General features: G+C 33.9%; 1 protein-coding gene across 1 annotated transcript in view; it reads left to right on the forward strand.

Annotated features, from left to right (window-relative positions):
* Nucleotides 1–762: 762 nt before the first annotated feature.
* LOC142349158 (uncharacterized) overlaps nt 763–19055 on the forward strand; it is a 43044-nt gene continuing 24751 nt past the window's right edge. Inside the window, exon 1 of the mRNA XM_075400573.1 lies at nt 763–1037. Within this exon, the coding sequence (XP_075256688.1) occupies nt 783–1037 (255 nt within the window). The 5' untranslated portion in view covers nt 763–782. The remainder of the gene's footprint in view (nt 1038–19055) is intronic.

Genomic DNA, 19055 nt, shown 5'->3' on the forward strand with positions numbered 1-19055 from the left:
TCCACTTCTTCTTCCACTGCGCCATCTCTCACTAACTTCAATAATTTTTTATTGAATATAAATCGAATTCACTCTACTTTCTGCAAAACATGCGCGATGAATTTTTGTAAGATTTGCAATTTTTAGCGGTGAAATTACATATTTTAGCGGTGAAATGTGGTGAATTTTTGTAAGATCACCGCTTACTCTAGTGGTGAAATTACATAAATTCACCGCTTAGAAAAAAGTGTCAAAAAGATGTAAGATTAAGGGGTAGTTCTAGTGGGAAGGCAAATCTAACAATTCTTCCCACACTCACCATTAATTTCACCGCATTCTTTGCTGATCTCGAACATCTTTAACATTTTTTTCTAAGTGGTGAATTTATGTAAGTTCACCACTAAGTTGAGCGGTGAATTTATGTAATTTCACCGCATTCACCGCTTATCTTACATAATTTGGACACATTTTTTCGAAGCGGTGAATTGATGTAATTTCACCGCTAAATTCAGCGGTGAAATTATGTAATTTCAGCGCTACCAGTCGATAAAGTTTTTTTTCACCGCATTCACCGCCTGATTTATGTAATTTCACCGCATTCACCGCTTATCTTACAAAAATTTCCGCATTAACCGCTTATCTTACATAATTTTGCGTTGAATGGCGGTGACACCTCGGCCCGGGGATCCCCGACACAGTAAAGGACAGCTTCTATATGGGCAGGTATATATGTATAGAGTGTCAAAGAATAGTTTGCCACAAATGTTTTAGCGAGTGAACAATTCGAGCGAATTGACGTTAAAATGTCAAGCATTTGGAGCTCGGACTATTTTGATTACGACTATAGCTATGGTTATTATAACTGGTGGGATACTGATTACTATGATTATGACTATGATTATGATTACTGGTGGCTTTACGTTTCCATTGCCCCTGATGATTACTGTAACAAGTTCTACGTTGATGACTATGTTCATCACACCATTGAGAGCGATGGCATAACCATTGATGCAAAAGACCAATACAATCTGCAAGTATTCCTATCTGTTGCAATTGAGGTAAGCAAGTGTTCCCGTACCTAACTTTCAGAGTAATTCAGTACTGAATCAGGAAGTTTTTCAGAAACAATTCAGTACTGTTTCAGAGTCTGTTCATGTCACATTTGGCTCTGAAATTCTCTGATTCAGACTCTGATTCAGATTCTGAATCAGACTCTGAATCAGACTCTGATCTTTTTCTGATTCAGACTCTGAATCAGACTCTGAATTATTCTGATTCAGACTCTGATCTTCTCTGAATTATGGTAAATTCATAACTATGTTCGTGAGCCAAGCCAGGTCCATTGTAATGAAAATCAGTAAATAAAAACAGGCTACAGGAGGAATTACTTCAAAACAGATTTTTCCCATTTGATGACGAGGTTGTAACGAAATACGATTTCTATAATAGTTGACCTAAACTTGTTTGACCTAAAAATTCATGAGATTTTGTTTGTTGGTTTTTAGGACAATAAATGATTAAAAAAAAGATTTAGCATTTCAAAATAATTTTAGGGGCTTCCGGATCCTAATTTTTTTGGTAATATTTTCTTGCATATTTGCAATATGCATTTCGAACTAAATTTCTATGAGTACTTTGTTTACGTAAAAACCAAAAATTGATCGTTCGTCAGCACGTTCGTCTAAGGTACATTTGATCTTATCGACCATTAGAGGAGCTGGTACTTAGGAGCTATCAATTTTGTTGTGAAAGCGTTATTGTTTTTCACAAAAATTATCGCATTCAGCTCAATTCTTAGATAGATTGATTGAAAAATTGATTCGATAAAACTGATTAAAATATTGTTCTAAATTAGCATTGAAACTTTGTACAGTTTGCAGTGACTAGCAGTGATATTTTTTTTGCCGCACTCGTCGCAGTCACCGCTATTCTTATAACTTTTTTGCAATACTTTCTGATGTGAAGTTACTAGGTGAATTTAGCAGTAAAATTTTGAAAGAATTGTCGTTTTTAACGAAAACAAAGAGCTCAATTGAATGCTTCGTTAGATATCAACTTGCAATTCAGTTGCATTGATTATTATTATTAATCGAGGTTCAATTATACATTTTATGGCCACTTGGACTTCAACATAGCGCATTATTCCGCCCAAATATTGATTGTTGAATGTTTCGAACTATTATAAGGAAAAAGTAACTTTTACCTGAGACCCAGCTGAGAAGTGTGAAAGGTACGTACGGCATGCATTACTCTCGGATGAAAATCTAAACGAAATGTGCTGTTATTTTTTATCTGAGAAATGTTGATTCATCTCAAAAATAAAATGTTCGAAAACACAGTGGCCAGCAGCGATCAGTTCTTCCGCTTGTCTTTGCAAAGACAAGCGGAAGAACTGTGAATAGTGCTTGAGCTAAAGAAGCAGTGGAAAAAGCGATTGAGTTTTTCCTTAAAAAAGACAGAGAATCAAGATTCTCGATGACATCGATCCTTTTTCTAGATCCCCATTGCCATGCTAACAATGATATTCAACTTCTACTGTATAATGTGCTTCTTATTTGTGAAAGAGGTTCGAAAGATGGATTTCCTTTTAGTTTTTGTACAGACTTTTTGTGATTTTCTGCTGTCTGGAGTGTGCAGTATCGTGTATTATGGCTATCTCTTCCGAGCCAGCGTTATTGGGATGTGCTATGTGTCCAAATATTTTCACTATGATGGATTGGTCGAAAAAAGAATCCTTCTACAAACTTTTTAACCAATTTTTTGAATGCATCTATGACAATCGGTTCAGTTCCCAAGTGATAGTTGCTGCAAAAATTTTCGAAATCTGGAGTACTTACATCTTTTGTTTTTTTTTTGTTTTCTCGCCAATAGGTCTTTGTGCATTCATAGGTGTATTAATAGGTCTTGCTGTCTTCAATGCATTTGTATAGGCGGGCTAATTTGCACGTAAAAAATAACAAAAACAGGGAAAATTTCAGTTTTTTAATGTGTTTATCGTGACCCGAACACTCGTTCAATGTGTTTGATGCATTTTTCAGACGTTCCTGAAGGCGATGTCTCAAGAACAAGTTATTTTAAGAAGAAACTAGCATCTGTTTTCCCAAAGAACCAAACTGTTGCAAAATTTGTTTTAAAAATTGAGGAAAAAGAAAATATGGAATAGAAAGGAAGAAAGTGGCATCATTAAAAAATGGCACAAGAAATTAAAAAAAGAATATTATTTATGAATGGGAGAGATAAAGAGCCTAATTTTAAGCCAATAAGTAAAAAAAAATCTTCAACTGCAAAATAAAAACTAAAACGAACGACAGACTGATTTAAAAAAATGCAATGGAGACAGCAAAATCGAAGTTGTACAAAAACTTTGATGAGAAAATTTTCTCAAAGAGCATACAATAGAAATTCTAGTCAGGAATTTCTGAAACAATAAGGTTTGATTGAAAATGACCATCTTCCTGAAGATTTTATTACAGGACAAAAATACGATCAAGCTCTGGAATAATTTTCCACAAACCTTTCTAGCCAATGGTAAACGTTCTAGGCTTAGTTGTCCAAAAAAAAGTTTTTTCTGATTAAGGACATCTTGAGAAACTGGCATAGTCATCACGTCCAATCATACACAGTCACTACACTGTCAACATAGTTCAATTAAACATTACAAAACTTAAAAAAATATCCCAGGTTGAGGTGCCAGACGGAAGTGAATTCTGATCGGACTCAAGTTCAACGCACACGGTGTGTTTCAAGACCCAATTTACAGAGGCTGGGTTTTGGTTCGAGCGCGCTTAAGTATGATCAGTGGTCACTTCGATCTGGGGATAGTCTGATAAGAGGTCAACTCCGGATGGTAATGGTCTGACAGACGCAAATTCTTTGTAAGTTGGTCTGATCAGAGGTGGACTCAAGCATACAGTAGCGTGATCAGAAAACATTTTAAGCGCAATTGTGTCTGATCAGAGACAATTTTTAAAACATTTTTTTTTTATTTTTTGTGTTTTTGAATGAGAAAAAGAAGCAACAAAAGAGCAGCATTCTGATCAGAGACACATCTAAAAGTCTGCTACAAGAGGTCAGAACCAGATGCGTCCAGTTGATAGCAAATGCCTGTCCCCTTAAGATGAAATTTTGATTAAATGAAACCGACGACGTTTTTTATGGAAAGCTGTATAAGTTCATCCATTGAGTAAGAAGTATGCACTAATGGTATGCTAAATATTTTTTTTCTCAACTGTTGGGTTTCATTTCCATTAGCAATACTTTTAGAGCAGGCTTTTTCGCAAATGAATTTATTTTTCTAAACATCAGTTTTTATCAAATGAATATATTATAGCAAAATTGAAGAGATTCGTACGCAGTGAAAACTAATCACTGATAAGACTATTGCGAGCGCAATTGATTGTTATCGGAGGCGATTATGAGCGCACAATAGTCTGATCAGGAGTGAATTTTGAGCGCACAATATTCTGATCAGAAGTAATTCTGAGCGCACTATCGTCTGGACAATGGTCTGGGTTTGGTCTGGGCTATGGTCGCACAATGGTCTGGACAAGGGTCTGATTTCCGTCTGATCAGAGGTCACTTCAGGCTGACAACGTCTGATCAGAAACAACTTGGAGAGCACTCCGAGCGAACACGGTGTTTCAAACGCATTTCAATCTGATCATTGGACACATTGGTCCGGGGTGCTCTGATCAGAGGTCACTTCCGGCTTCCGGATGGGTTTTATTTTTAAGTTTTGAAATTTGATTAATAAAAAAAACGTTTTAAAAACTAATGGACGTCGTCAGCAGTGTCCTAAAACGTTCTCATCTATTTCCCACAAATATCCCAAATGTCTGGCAGTGTAATTTGATTTTTGAGTTGCAATGAAGCAATGGTGGATCACGAATGTCTTTCAATGTAATAGAAGTGAGTCACTGGTGAAGTGTACTGGAGTTCGTAATAAGTGATGTATTTTACTATATGAAGACTGCCAGTCACTATGCTGTACTACTACTATTCAAGGTGTTGCAAATCTAAGGCCGCAAAATTGCAGTCGACAAAATATTGAACTAACACCGTCGTTGATGCAAGAACTTGCTTGAACAATAAACTAACAAAGCTACAAATAGTTTTTGAGTGCAATTTTTATTGCTTTAAATTGATTTTAGCATTGCCGTTAACCAAACAAACGTATCTCACGTCGTTGTTAAGCCAGCAATTTTTAAATTGAAATACAAAAATATGAAGTTAGGAAATAATGTGTAAGAAATTAACTGATGATTACACTAAGAGTTTTGACTTTTACAGAGCTCCTAGATTTCCTTTTGAACAGTCCCTGAATAAGTTTAGGATGATATATTGATTGGACACTGTTCCTCATTGAAACTAAAATCAGATATAATATCTTCAGAATTTAACGACTAAGTAACTTTACCAATAGAGAATTATAAAAAACAAACAGCCAAAAAAGTAATATTAAAAAACGTGGTAATTTATTTTCCTTTTGTTTTCCCATCCCGGAAACTATAGTCATCATTAGTTCTTATCTAGTTTTTAAAAGAAACATTCATAAATTGTCGAATTTAAAAACGTCATTTCACATTTAAAATTAAAATCAGGTTTTTGTCTTTTCAACCATCAAATTTACATAGAAAAATCTTTATCTAGCCTCTGCTAAAACAAGCGTCATTTCTTGAGAGCTTTATTGCAAATCTGAGAAATTTTCAACAGTGCTAAAAAGTTTTATAGCCTCAGTTTCATTTGAACAAAACTGCCAAAATAGTTAACTACTAGAGTAATTACTCTGGCTATGCCAATTTCTTTCCTCTGTTGTTTTTCAGCCAGCCGGAAAAGATTTACATTGGGTTTGAACTGTTTGAAGAACGGTTATTTATAATAATGCGTGGAAGGTAATTTTAATCAAGTAAGTAATGTTACCAATAGATAAAGAAACAAACAGCCAAAAAAATATTTTAAAAAAACTCGGTGATTTCTTACTCTTTCATTTCCCATCTCGAAAATTATTGCCAACAGTAGTTATTTTATGCCATTGAAATTATGCTTTATTGGTTGTTAAATTCGAAAACTGTAATTTCTCATCTACAATCAAGCTTTTGTCTTTTCAAGCATCAACTCCTTTGAGAAAATTGTCTATCGAGGCTTTACTAAAACAAAAAGCGTTAGCGTTTGTTCAGAGCATTTTTTTCCAAATTGTGACGTTTTTGAAAACTTTAGACGCACTTAAGCATGAGTTTCAATTAACCAAAACGGCTAAATAGTTAGCTCATAGATTGATTACAATGGCTCAGAGAAAAAAACTTTTTCTCTATGTTTTGTTTGAGCCAAAACAGGTTTACGTTCCCTCGGTGCAGTTTGAAAAATGTGCATTTATTGATTGAGTTCGGCTCAAGTTCAGGAAAATATTTTTTTTGCTGCTGTCACTAAAATTGTTTATTGTTCCGACCCCACTTGTGGGGGGAGGAACTATATACTCAAATGGGTTTTTTTTGTTCCGTGAATTTTGGCCGATCGATATATTCGTCGTAGAGAAATGTGAGTGGTATCATTAAAAAGCTGGTCCAGCGTAGAATTCAAAATTAAAAAGTTTTTTTTGAATTTCGTTTTTTTTCGAGGAGTTATCGAGGATTGAAATTTTGTGTGAACACGTGAAATTTGTTTTATTTTAGTGCAATTTTTCTCCAAATTAAAACTTTTTTTAATAAAAAATAGTATTTCAAAATTAAATTTCACGCCGAAAAATGGTCGAATTTTGTGTTCCTAATAGACTAAAGTCGATAAAAAAGACTAGTTCTGGTCTCATAGGGAAGTTCACTATCAAAAAAATTCGAACTCTATTTGAGAGCCCTTTTTTAAATAAAACTTTTCTCTTTTTTTGCTTTTTTAAGTCACCTAGAGACAAGTCACTTTTTATATCGACGTTCTATTAATGAAAAACCTCCTTTATAGTCAAATGAAGCCCAATGAACAAAAACGTCCTTTTCCAGGAATTGCTCACGTTTTTTTTTGGCTTCGATTCTGAGTTTTCGTAATTTTGAATGAAATTTTGAATTTCTTTTTGAAGTTTTACTAATTTTTTGGAGTCCTATGGCAGGTATTCATTGACTACGAGTGCAACATGTTCCATAATGAGCATTAAGTGAACATATCTAGTTCATTGAGGGGGCAGCTAATGGCTGTTAAGAATTAAAAAATAATTTTTTTGAATATTAAAGAATCATAAACTTATTATTGTGAATTGTAAGTCAATCCAGGGGTGACAGCAACCTGTTCCATCCTATTGCAACCAAATTGAATCTGGTTAGCGGTTTTATCTTCTATCTATTGGTTATATGCCTTCAATGACACAAGATTTCAATTTTTTTTTAAATTTTTTTGGATATTTTTGTATTATTGGTTACTTTGGAACTCTTTATCACATTATCAAAACATTATACATATTATCAAAAAATAACTGTAACCCAATTGACTTAGGGAGGACGTTCAGTGGATCACAGAGAAAGTTTTCAGAGAAAAACTAATGGTTTAATTGTATTCGACATTTTCTTCTCGCACTTTTCTACTGAATTTTGGTTTTTGCCTGTTTTTGTTGCTGTTTTTAGTCATAAAAATTATTATGATGTCTTTTTAACTATCTATGCTTGAAAAACATCGTTTTTCTCCCTAAGGGTTATATCTGAGCGTATTTATTGACTTCCGTTGAAAGCTATTGAATTTCATGTCTGTCAAAAAAAAATAATTTTTCGAAAATTTTTTGAACAATAAATCCTAAATTTTTCGTGAACTATTAGTCAGTGTCCGTATTGACAGGACCCACTTGCTTTCTACTGCAACTAAAAAAATTTTGTTCAGCTGTTTTATCTTCTAACTATTGGTTATATGACTTCAAAGACACAAGATTTCAATTTTTTTTTTAATTATTTTGGATATTTTCGTATTATTGGTTGCTTTTGAAATTTTATCACATTATCCAAATATTGACAGCTCCCATTAGCTTAAAAACAATGTTCCGTGGATGACCAATAAAAATCTTATAGAAAAATTTATTGTTTAAATGGCTTCGACACGTTCTTCTTGCACTTTTCTACTGAAATTTTGGTTTTCTCCTGTTTTTTTGTTGTTTTAATAGTCATTAGACTTACTGTGATCTCATAATTAATACCTATGCATGACAAACATAGATGTACTCCCACCGGGGCATCTTTGAGCAATTTTAATGACTTCCGTTGAAAGCTATTGAATTTAATGTCTGTTAAAATAAAAATCATTTTTCGAAAATTTTATTTGAACGATAACAAATCCTAAATTTTTCGTGAACTGTTAGTCAGTGTCAGTATTGACTGGACCCACTTGCTTTCTACTGCGATTAAAAATATTCTGTTTAGCTGTTTTATCTTCTAACTATTGATTATATGACTTCAATGACACAAGATTTCAATTTTTAAAAAAAAAAATGGAAATTTTTGTATTATTGGTTATTTTTGAACTCTTTATCACATTATCCAAACATTATACATATTATCCTAAGATTATTGTAATCCAATTGGCTTAGAGAGGACGTTCAGTGGATCACAGAGAAAGTTTTCAGAGAATAGCTAATGGTTTAATTGTCTTCAACACTTTCTTCTCGCACTTTTCTACTGAATTTTAGTTTTTGCCTGTTTTTGTTATTGTTTTCAGTCATAAGACTTATTGTGATGTCTTTTTAACTATCTATGCATGACAAACATCGTTTTCTTCCCCAAGGGTTATATCTGAGCATAGTTATTGAGCTCCGTTGAAAGATTGAGTTTACTGGCTGTTAAGGGTTTAAAAATAATTTTTCGAAATTTTTTTTGAACATTAACCAATCCTATTTTTTTCGTGAACTCATGGTCAATGTTGGTTCTAACAGAATCCCTTTCTGTTCTACTGCAGCCAAAATTAATCTGGTTAGCGGTTTCATCTTCTACCTATTAGTTTTAAAACTTCAATGCCACGAGATTTCTTTTTTTTTCGGGTACTTTATTTTGTTTTTAAAATCCTTTTGGAATCTTATCATATCATCTTACTGCTGAGAGTCCCTATTGGTTTAGGGAAGTAGTTGAACGGATCATAGATAAAGTTTTCAGAGAAGAGCTTATGGTTTGAATTGCTCCGACATTTTCTTCTGGCACTTTTCTATAGATTTTGTGGTTTTTGCCTCTCTCTGTTGTTGTTTTCATAGTCATTAACTTGTTGTAAGGTCTTATTGATGAAATACGATTGACAAACAAACTTTATTTCCCCTTGAGGCATCATTTATTGTATTTACTGGCTTCCGTTGAATGCTAATGAATTTAATGGCGTTGATAATACGTGTTTTCCCGAAATTTTCGTGCTTCTAATGTATTTGTTCATAATTCTTGATTTTTTGAAATTATATTGATAAAAAAGGTTCTCCCATTGCTCTTGAAAAATTAATTTAAAATAGAAGAGTGTTTAGTGAAAAGTTCATTTTTAATGCCTTCGACCCTTTTATTGCTCAATTTTTTCCTAAATTCGCTGTTTTTGTTCTTTAGGAAGCCGTAAATTGCTCACAGATCTCATAGGCATGTAATTGAGGACTGAATGAATAATGTTACCTGAAGCATTCAGTTTATAGCGAATAGTATCAAAGTTTATGACAAACATTCAGTTTTTGTTGTTCTTTTTGTCAAATTTAACTTCTATTCATCAATGAGAGGTCCCATCGAATTCCGTGTATTTCAAGAATTAAAATATATAGATTGATATTATGTGCCACTGTTGTTTCGCTTTTCTGAACGTTTATTGAATGGTCATTTTTTGTGTTACTTTTTCTCTTCTTTCAGAACAATCGCGTAAAAACAGATCTCAATGGTTTTTAAATGTGGCCCAAGTAAACTTAATTAATCTTTCAGTATAAATCCTTCAACTGAAATAGCAGAAATAACAATTGAAATAAAAATACATAATATTCAGATAATAGCTATTGATTTTAATGGTAGCAAAATTTGTGTTTTCGCAAATCGTTTGTAATTTTTTGAGTTTCTCTTTAGTTTGTTTCTATGGCATAGTCTGACCACAGACGGGTGCTTTTGGTTTTGTAATGACTTTTTAGTAATTTATCAAGGATTTTTTTATTTAAAAACCAATGTTTTTAAAGATTTTTGAAATTTCTTGGTGCAAAAAATGTTGATTAATTTTTAAATTTCGCCTCACTGTTCGTTCCTTTTGTCGGCTTGTTACCTAGTCTCGTTAAGAAAACTTTTCATCTGCTGTATAGCTAGGAAAAGGTAAACTTGTGTAGTTAAGGTTTTATCTGACTGCATTTTGACGTTACTAGGTGCCTTTAAATTTAGATATTCAGTTTTTGCCGCGAAATTTTCGTTGGTGCTAATTTTTTCTCTTAGTCTCTTCAATGTCAGATCACGTTGGTGCTGTAATGAAGCATGGCATTAGTAATTCAATTAGTAGATAGGTTGTGTAACGATTGTTTTGAACTCAAACATCTATTTATGTTATCTCTTGATTTGGTTGACAATTTAGTCAAAAATGTAGATGAGCTCGGGTCGGAACATCATGTGCGAACGCACATTAACGAGCCGCCTTGTTCTATATACACTCAATGTCATCTTTTGCGGAAACATAAACCGGCTCCACATATCAAGGCTGCCATGGCCAAAATTGTTCTTAATTTCTTCTAGAAAGAATCTATCACTATGGAAACATCCTACATTCAAAACCGTTGCAATTTTGTAGTCTCAATTGCAATTTTGTAGTCTCAAAATTTTAGTTTACTTAAAAAAACCAGAAAAAATGGTTAAAACAAGCACTGGGAACATATATTTGAGTGAGTGTGCGTAAACGATCTTAGCCTTGATTGTTATTGTTTTCCTATTCATATTTGACAATTCTATTGGCATCTCCTTCCTCTCATAGTTTAGCGCAACAAATATTTAATGCCCCAAAGTACTTAAGTTGCCTGGCAATTGCACCGAAAAAATGTTGTTTTGCAGCTATCTTTGTTGTAAACACCTATATTATGGTCTGCTCTAGTTTTTTCATAGAATCCACTAAGTCTAGTATTGTTGAGCTACGAGCTGAGTCGATTCTTGTTTAATTAAAGAATTCAATTCTTCAGGGTAAAATCAAGTTTTAATTTTCTGATTTGTGCAATCTTTCATTGGAAAAAAACCAGTTCCTAATTGAAGTTGCAACACTGCTTGAAATTTTTTTCCATAAATTTGCTGAAGTTTTGAAAGTTGTCTAAAGTGAATGATTTTTAAAAATCCTAAACGAGCAATAAAAAGTCTTAGAATTTAAAAACAGCATCCTTTGTTATGTAAATTTTTACATTTTTAAATCTCTCATTTATTGAAAAATACATTGTCTGAGATCTATTTTGTGAAATTTTGTTAAGACCACAGAATATACTAAGAAAAACCAGCAATCTGATGAAAAAACTGTTCTTAACCACAGTTTGTTTTGCTGGAACTCTTTGATGATTAAGACTGATAAAAAGTCAACGCCAGTCAACAAAACAAACTGTATTTCGAGCCGTTTTCCCGCATATGGTGCAAATTTGCATTCGCCCAGAAATGAATCTCCCAACTAATCTTAACAAATGTTTTCTTAGTTAACCATCGTGAACAACCATTTTTTTATTTTTTATCGCACACTTTATTTGAGCATATGAGTGAGAAAACGTGAGCAGATTTCTCAACAAAGAAAATTTAATAGTTTTTACAGAAGATTAGGACTAGATATCACGTTCTTAAAGTGAACACATTTAGAAGATCTAGAATAATTCGGACTTAAATGTAAAAAGATTTCACGTGAACTTGACTAACAATAGATATCAAGTATGTTTCACAAATTCTTAAGCGTTGTCCACAACCCCCTTGGGGCAACGAAACTCGCTTACGGTCAAACGATTCGTGATTTGCATACTGATGTTGACATCAGTACCGACAGTGGACACGGCTGCAGTGCGCAATGTAGACAAAGAATTTAAAGGCAGGTGTTCTTCTTTGTTCACGCATGTTCCCACTGTTTTTTGTTTTGTTAGTAAGATTATGAAGAAAAATTAGGCTGCTGTACAGCATGTGAAAAGTTTTGTTATTTTGACTGATATAACTGTATTTAACGCAAAATTTTCTATACAAAAAAACTATCGGACATTTTTCCATGACTGCGGCAAGATAACGTATTGGTTAACAATAAAATAACAAGAAAAATTTATCTCGTAGAATTCTAAGACCCAACAATGTATATTTTGCTGACGATTTTTGCTGACGTTGTCGTACTACATATAGGTTGATGTGCCACATCATAAAAATGAGAATTGGTTTGCGATCATCTTCAAAAGGAGCAATTTTTGAAGGGGAGTTTTTAGTGTAAATTTTATTTGCAATCTCATTTTATTTGGACAGAGATGTGTGTATGTACATACAATTTTAACATCTTAAGTCATGCGTGAAATTTAGTCGTTTTTTAAACTATGATTTAAGAGTTTTGATGCGGGGGTTCCCTTTTTCTATAAAGAAATACAGAAAAACAAATATAGAATTCTTGTGACTTTTTTCGTCTTTTTGTGTAATCACTTTTTTGTATCCAATTACATTCATTGCGTACAAGACAACAGTGAAAAAAACTTGCATGAAATAATTACGTGTCATCCTTTTTCAATTTTTTTTACATTAAACTAGATGAAACGGACCAGAGTATTAAATAAAGGATTCTTCTTTAATATATGTCAGCCGTATGAGAATTTTTCCAGATCTAATTATGTATTCCTGTCCGTAAAGAGCTGTAAACCCAAGTGCTTTTCTAAAAAATATCAGAAAAAAATAAAGCTTCAAATAATCAACTGCACTATCATACTCAAATACACAAAAAAAAACTATTGTGTGCATACATACATACATATACACATGACCACATGCATACATACAGGAAAAGATATATGCAAGCAGGCATACATACATACATACATACATACATACATACATACATACATACATACAGAAAGCCGGGACAAAGTTTCAAAGTAGGAATAGGCAGCAGGGCTAGTAAACATGGTTTTTTCAATAGCAGACACGACCTCGTCTTTCGATGTCATTTTGCGAACGTACAAAGTAGCTTCAACAATTTTCACCATGTAATGTTTTTCAATATCATCCAAAACGAGTAAGTAATCATCAATAGGACTTTTGAATGCTATAGGAACTGTTACCCCACTGAGTAGATGTTTTTCAAATGTGAAAAAATTTACTGCTACTCGCAACTCTTCTAGCACTTTCCGCTGCTTTTATTGCTGTTGAACATTTTTCCTAAGAATAGCCTTGGCTTGCTAACCAAGTGTTCAACACCTGCCCCGTCATATTTGAGGTCAGCTCCGCAGAATGAACGATTTTAAAATTGCTCAGCAAAGAAAAAAAATTGTAAATCAAAAAGGTTGTTACATTCACGAGATGCCCCGAACTCTAACATGGGTCCATCAGGTCTATATACAGGTCCCAATCTTTGACAAAGACTTCTATCGAAAGTCATCAAGAGGGCAGATTATTGAAAAAGATCCAAAGTACTATGGGTAGCTTCGTTTGGTAACAGGTTATTGATCATAATTATATTGAGAGAAGAAATCAGACCGACTTCTTTTCGGAAATTTTTGTTTTGAAATGACAAATTCTGATTTGTTAACGTTTTTCTTGGTGATTTCTTTGAGCAACTCCTGAACGTTTTTCTACTTTGGCGAAGTCTTGATCCCCTTTTTTGTTTTTTAACAGTGTTGCTTTTTGTTTTTTTTTTTGAGCGCCTGTGTGATTTTGCGCTTTTCATATTTTATCCTATATGTACCCCACTACCATCTGGAAAGCCTAGTGAACCAAAGATGCTTGCCATTTCTTTACATTGAAATGTGAATTCGTCATTTTTCCCCAGCAAATTTTCAAATTTTCCAGTTTTCTTGATCTCTCTGAAAAAAAAGTTTGGCAGATCAACAGTTCGTTTGATGGTAGTTAGTATATCAACCACTGAGTTGAAAGTTCCCGTCATGATAGACAATTTCTCCCCGTTATATGGACGTGAGATCACATTGTCTTCGGCTGTCAATTTCTGGGTGTCTTTGTACCCTTTCAGGCTACATACTACCATGTCCCCGTTTACAAAATGCTCATGTTTAGTTTGAAAGTGATCCCACTGAGAGTCACTCTCCAATCTCCCCACAACTTGAATTTCATCATAGAAAAACTTTGGAAATGAAGTAAGAGTGTAAGAGTCAAATATTTCCATTGAAGCTGACGAAATAACATGCACAATAATTTTATCGGTGAAGCGATTTTTCTTGGTGATTTCTTTCAGCAACTCCTAAACGTTTTTTTTAAGTTGGGGAAGTTTTGATCCTCTTGTTTGTTTTTTAACACTGTTGCTGATTGTATTTTTGAGCGCTTGCTTTTGTGATTTCTCACTGCTGACAATGTTTAGCCTCTCTGGAATACCTTGCCTTAAAAGTTCTTTTCAAGTACGTTTTGCAGTAAGTAGAATGAAACGTGGAGCTAGGGAGAAATCGACCCGCCCATTTCCCACAACTATTGCTCCAAAACCGCTGCCTATTCGTCTTTATTGGCCAGAAAAATGTGATACGGGTGTCCCTTGGTTGGCGTAATAAGAGTCAAAGACGGCTGGAAAAATTTTTGAACTGAATGGTTAAAATCAACTAAACGGTTCATGAAAAAGGAACGAAATCTCCCGTGTCTGTGCGAATCTCAATCGATATTGGTTGTATATTGTTTGATAGATTTTTCTGTAATCTAATTTGGAAAAGAGCAATTCGATGAATTGCTTCAAGTTTGCAAACTCTACCGTTTTTCAGACGTTGTTTTGAATCAATTACTCAAAGCAGTGGGACTTTTTTTATCAACAACGTACTTGTATTCAATGATATTCGTATATACAAAAAGTTATCAGCTTTCCTGAGTAAAAATCAACGGGAAAAACTCGAAAATATGCCCTGATTTAGTCACTCTCCATTAGTCTGTTTGATTCTGCGCTTTTCATTTTATATCCTATATGTACCTCATTGCCATATGGAATGCCCAAAAAACCAATGGTGCCGGGCATTTCTTTTCTTTGAAGTGTGGTTCTTTCTTCTTTACCCTGCAAAATTTCAAATTTATCAGTTCCTTTGATCTCTCTGAAAGAAAGTTTCGTAGTCCAGCAGTTCGTTTTGTGTTAGTTCGTTTATCAACCACTGAGTTGTACGTTCTCGTCATGATAGGGACTTTCTCCCTCGTTATATGGACGAGAAATTACATTGTCTTCGGCTGTAAATTTCTGGGTGTCTTTGTACCCTTTTAATCTACATACTAATATGTCCCCATTTAAAATATGCTCAATTTGTGTTGGGATAAAAATTCTACTGAGAGCCACTCTCCAGTCTCCAGCGAGTTGAATTTCATCATAGAAACGGTTTTGAAATGAAATAAGTGTGTTAGAGTCGAAAATTTTCATTGAAGCTGAGGAAATAACAAGCGCAAAAAATTCATCGCTGAATTGGTTTTCACTCATTTTTCTCTACACGAACAAGCTGTAACTCTGATTGATGAAATTTAATGTTACTCTGGTTGATAATTATCCTATATATCGCCGTTTGCATTAATAAATGAATATGTTGATGTATAGAATGCTGGTAAGTTTTCTACTTCTAAAACTTTGTCGATGAAAGATTGTTTATGTTCTTTCCTGAAGACTTCGTCCTTGTTGACAATTCTAACAAAAATTTCAACGTCAAATTTGGGTCTCTGAGAATTGCTTGTTTGAGCGCTCAAAGAGACAAGTCGTGGAACATCCTCTTTTGTGATTTTATTTGGAGCAAGTTAAGTTACTCGATTAACCGGCATAATTTTGTTTTTACAAATTGATCCAGTTTATCCTTATATGAGTATGTCCACTTCTCCTCGAGTCACTTGTAGATATTGCTTTTCAGTGATCGAATGTTCAGCTTTGTTTTTGCCAGAAGTGCTGTATGAATCAATCCCTCGTTTTCTGAATAAAGTTTTGAAGGCTCCAAGAAACTGTACCACCAAAAACCCATACTTTTTGTGGTTGATTGTTTTCTATCTTTTTTTAATGGCCGATGCAGCTTCCGTTGCACACTTTGTTTTTTAAAGGCTCCACACGAAGGTATCTGGAAAGACAGTCGACTGCAACCAAAAAATATTTAACTTTTCTGTTTTGTATTGCTAGTTTGTCCACATAAGCCAAGTCAACGGATCAAATTTTTTTATGTCTATTACTATTACTTTAAATTAGGAAAATCGTAAACGAATTGAGCAACATTTTGTAAAAGATGCCCTGCTTTCCAAACATGACTTAACTTAACTTAATTACGTTGGGGAGTTGGCCGAACGTTTTTTTTCTATCAGAAGAATGAAGACCACTTTTGCTTTCTGGTCTCGTCTTCTGTAGTCTTTTTTTGTGCCCGTTTTTGTCTTTTCTGTTTTGTTGTTAATTTGATAACCGCTTTCTGATTGTCCTCGTATGCTTACAAAAATGTCTTCTTTGCTTTTAGATGCTTCAAAGATCTGTTTGGCCTAGGCATTCGAAACTAAATGCGGTGGGAGTTCGAGAGCTAATAAGGCTCTCAATTTTATTAAATATCAATTTTCTTTGTTTTCTGTTGTGTATAGTACAAAAAGTTGACGGTTTTAAGCCAAATGATTGCCTATTACGTTTTTAGCTGTCGACCAATTGAACAAATCTCTTGAATGTGAAGGTGTGACTTAAATAAAACGATGTGTGTTATATTAAGATTAGTTCGTGACTTTTTACTCTCTGAAATAAGTTTTGTTTTACGTAAATAACACTAAAACTTTTGTGACGTCCTGCTGTAGTCAATTTCAAAAATTCTTTGTCATCGAAGATTTCTCAGTATGAATCGTCAAATACCAGCAGAAAAATCTCGAGCGTTGATATCAAATTGAAGCTTCAAAATTTTAACTCAAGTATTGGATGAATTTTGCCTCTCGGGATTTGATTTTGGGTTTTTCATGTTGATAGTGCTAGAAATTGAGAAAAACTTTGAAAAGAAATGTTTTCAAGCAAAACTCTGAAAAAAAAGCTCTGTTGTTCCACAACATTACGGACCGCAAACGCCCATAAACAACCAGTCAATTGTTGAAAAAATTTGGTTTGCAAAGAGCGTATCCACCTGTGCAAGAAGAAAAAAGAAAACAATAACGTAGATTCTTCAAATTCAAGTTTGAAAAACACCAGTTTTACCAGAGACACAGTTATGGTGAAATTTATTATCAAAACTTGAGTAAAAACTAAATTTTACAACTTCTCATTGTGGTATCATTGAATTACAAAACCTCCATGGTTGTCTTTCATGGTAATTATCATCATTCACTAAATCAGTATTCAACTCGCCTGTACGTTCCTGATCCTCTGATTTTCCCATTTCATTATTTTTGTTTTAAATCTTTATAAAAGAGTTTTTTTATATCACTGATAAAAGTAATTTAATAGTTCGCAATTAAACTGTCAGTTTTGTATCTGAAAAAAATTTACTGTATATTGTTCGTTCCAATTCGTTGTCTTAATTAAGCTGGAAGACTTTTATCGGTCAGTGAAATCAGAGCTGGCACTGCACGCTTGGGCATAGGTAAAGGGGTTGGTTTTCTTTTTGGAATTTTTTCTTCTAAAGACATAGTACAATTGAAGGTGCTCCAAAAGAGCTAGGTATGTCTTGAAGTCTTAAATATCAGCTCCAGTACAGACAATTTGCTTTTTCCTCAGTACAGTTTGACCACGCTTGTCAGTTTTGTCGTCTTTGACAATAGTAACTGTCAATTGATTTTCATCAGCTATACAGCCTTAAGCGCCTAAATTTGGGGACAAGTTGACATGAAGTGGAGACGGTGCTGATTTCTCGAACTGGCGATTCATTCGTTAGCCACAGTTAAAAAAAGTAGCTTTGTTGGCGCAGTTTTCATTTCTTTGACGATTAGAGCAGCTTAAAACTTCAAAAACAAAATTGGTTTCTAGGAAGAAAAATCAAATTTTCAAAATTTGGATACAATAAGAACTCTAGACTGATAACAACTATCTGGGGCAGTTTCTGAAGAGATCCTGTTGTTTCTTCTGTTCACTCAGCAAAAAAAAATTGACAAAAGAAAAAGAAGTGCTATCAAAAATTTGTTGCAATTAACAATATTGGTAATCGCCACTCTCCCAATTCAAACCATAGAGATTTTTTGACACCCAACTGTTTGATCGTCTCTCACTCAAAGAGAGTATGTTGAATGAAACTGGAAGTAAAAATGACAAAGTATCGCAATAATTTTCTGTTGAAACAGCTAGTTATTTGATTAAAAATATTTTTATGTCAATAGTCTTAAAAATCAAGAGCAACTGGTCGTGATTTCAGCATTCCAGCAAATTGAACATAGAATAGAAGACAAGTCCTGTCACGTGACCAAGGTACTCGTTTGTTAGTGCACAGGGTAGAAAATACGGATAGCTCGGCCCTTTTTCACTATATTCAAAGACAAAACCCGAAGCGTCGTGAAGTACAGCATGAAAACTCAAAATTTTGTAAGACTTGAAATACTTGTCCAGAAAATAATCATCACTACCAAACAGTCCGGCATAGGTCTCATTTTCAACGCTATCTCCAAATCAAGATCAGGATCCAAGTAGAGACATGTTGCCAAGAAATAAAGAAATCTTTCATAGTATTGAGAATAAACTTTTTAAATTCCTTGTAAATTTCATGAACAGCTTTCAAATCAACCGTCGGTAGTGTTGTCATGACGCAAAAATGAGTTTCGAATCCGTATAATAGTCACCTAATGCCCTGAAAACCTTTTTGTCTAAAATAACCCCCTATTTTTCCATGTTTAAGTATCGTAGGATTACCCCCCCCCCGTCCTCTCTTGAGGCAGTATTTATTTACTACTAATATCACAATATTTCAGAAAATTTTTACTTTGATGAGTTTTTTTTTATTTGATTCAATCCTGAACAACACCAAATTTGCAAATTGATATGGTGATATGGAAGTGAATCGAGACTTTTATCTGGTCGTTCTT

Source organism: Convolutriloba macropyga, chromosome 11 (assembly GCF_964194025.1).
Source record: "Convolutriloba macropyga chromosome 11, txConMacr16.3, whole genome shotgun sequence".
In the NCBI taxonomy this organism is placed as follows: Eukaryota; Metazoa; Xenacoelomorpha; order Acoela; family Convolutidae; genus Convolutriloba; species Convolutriloba macropyga.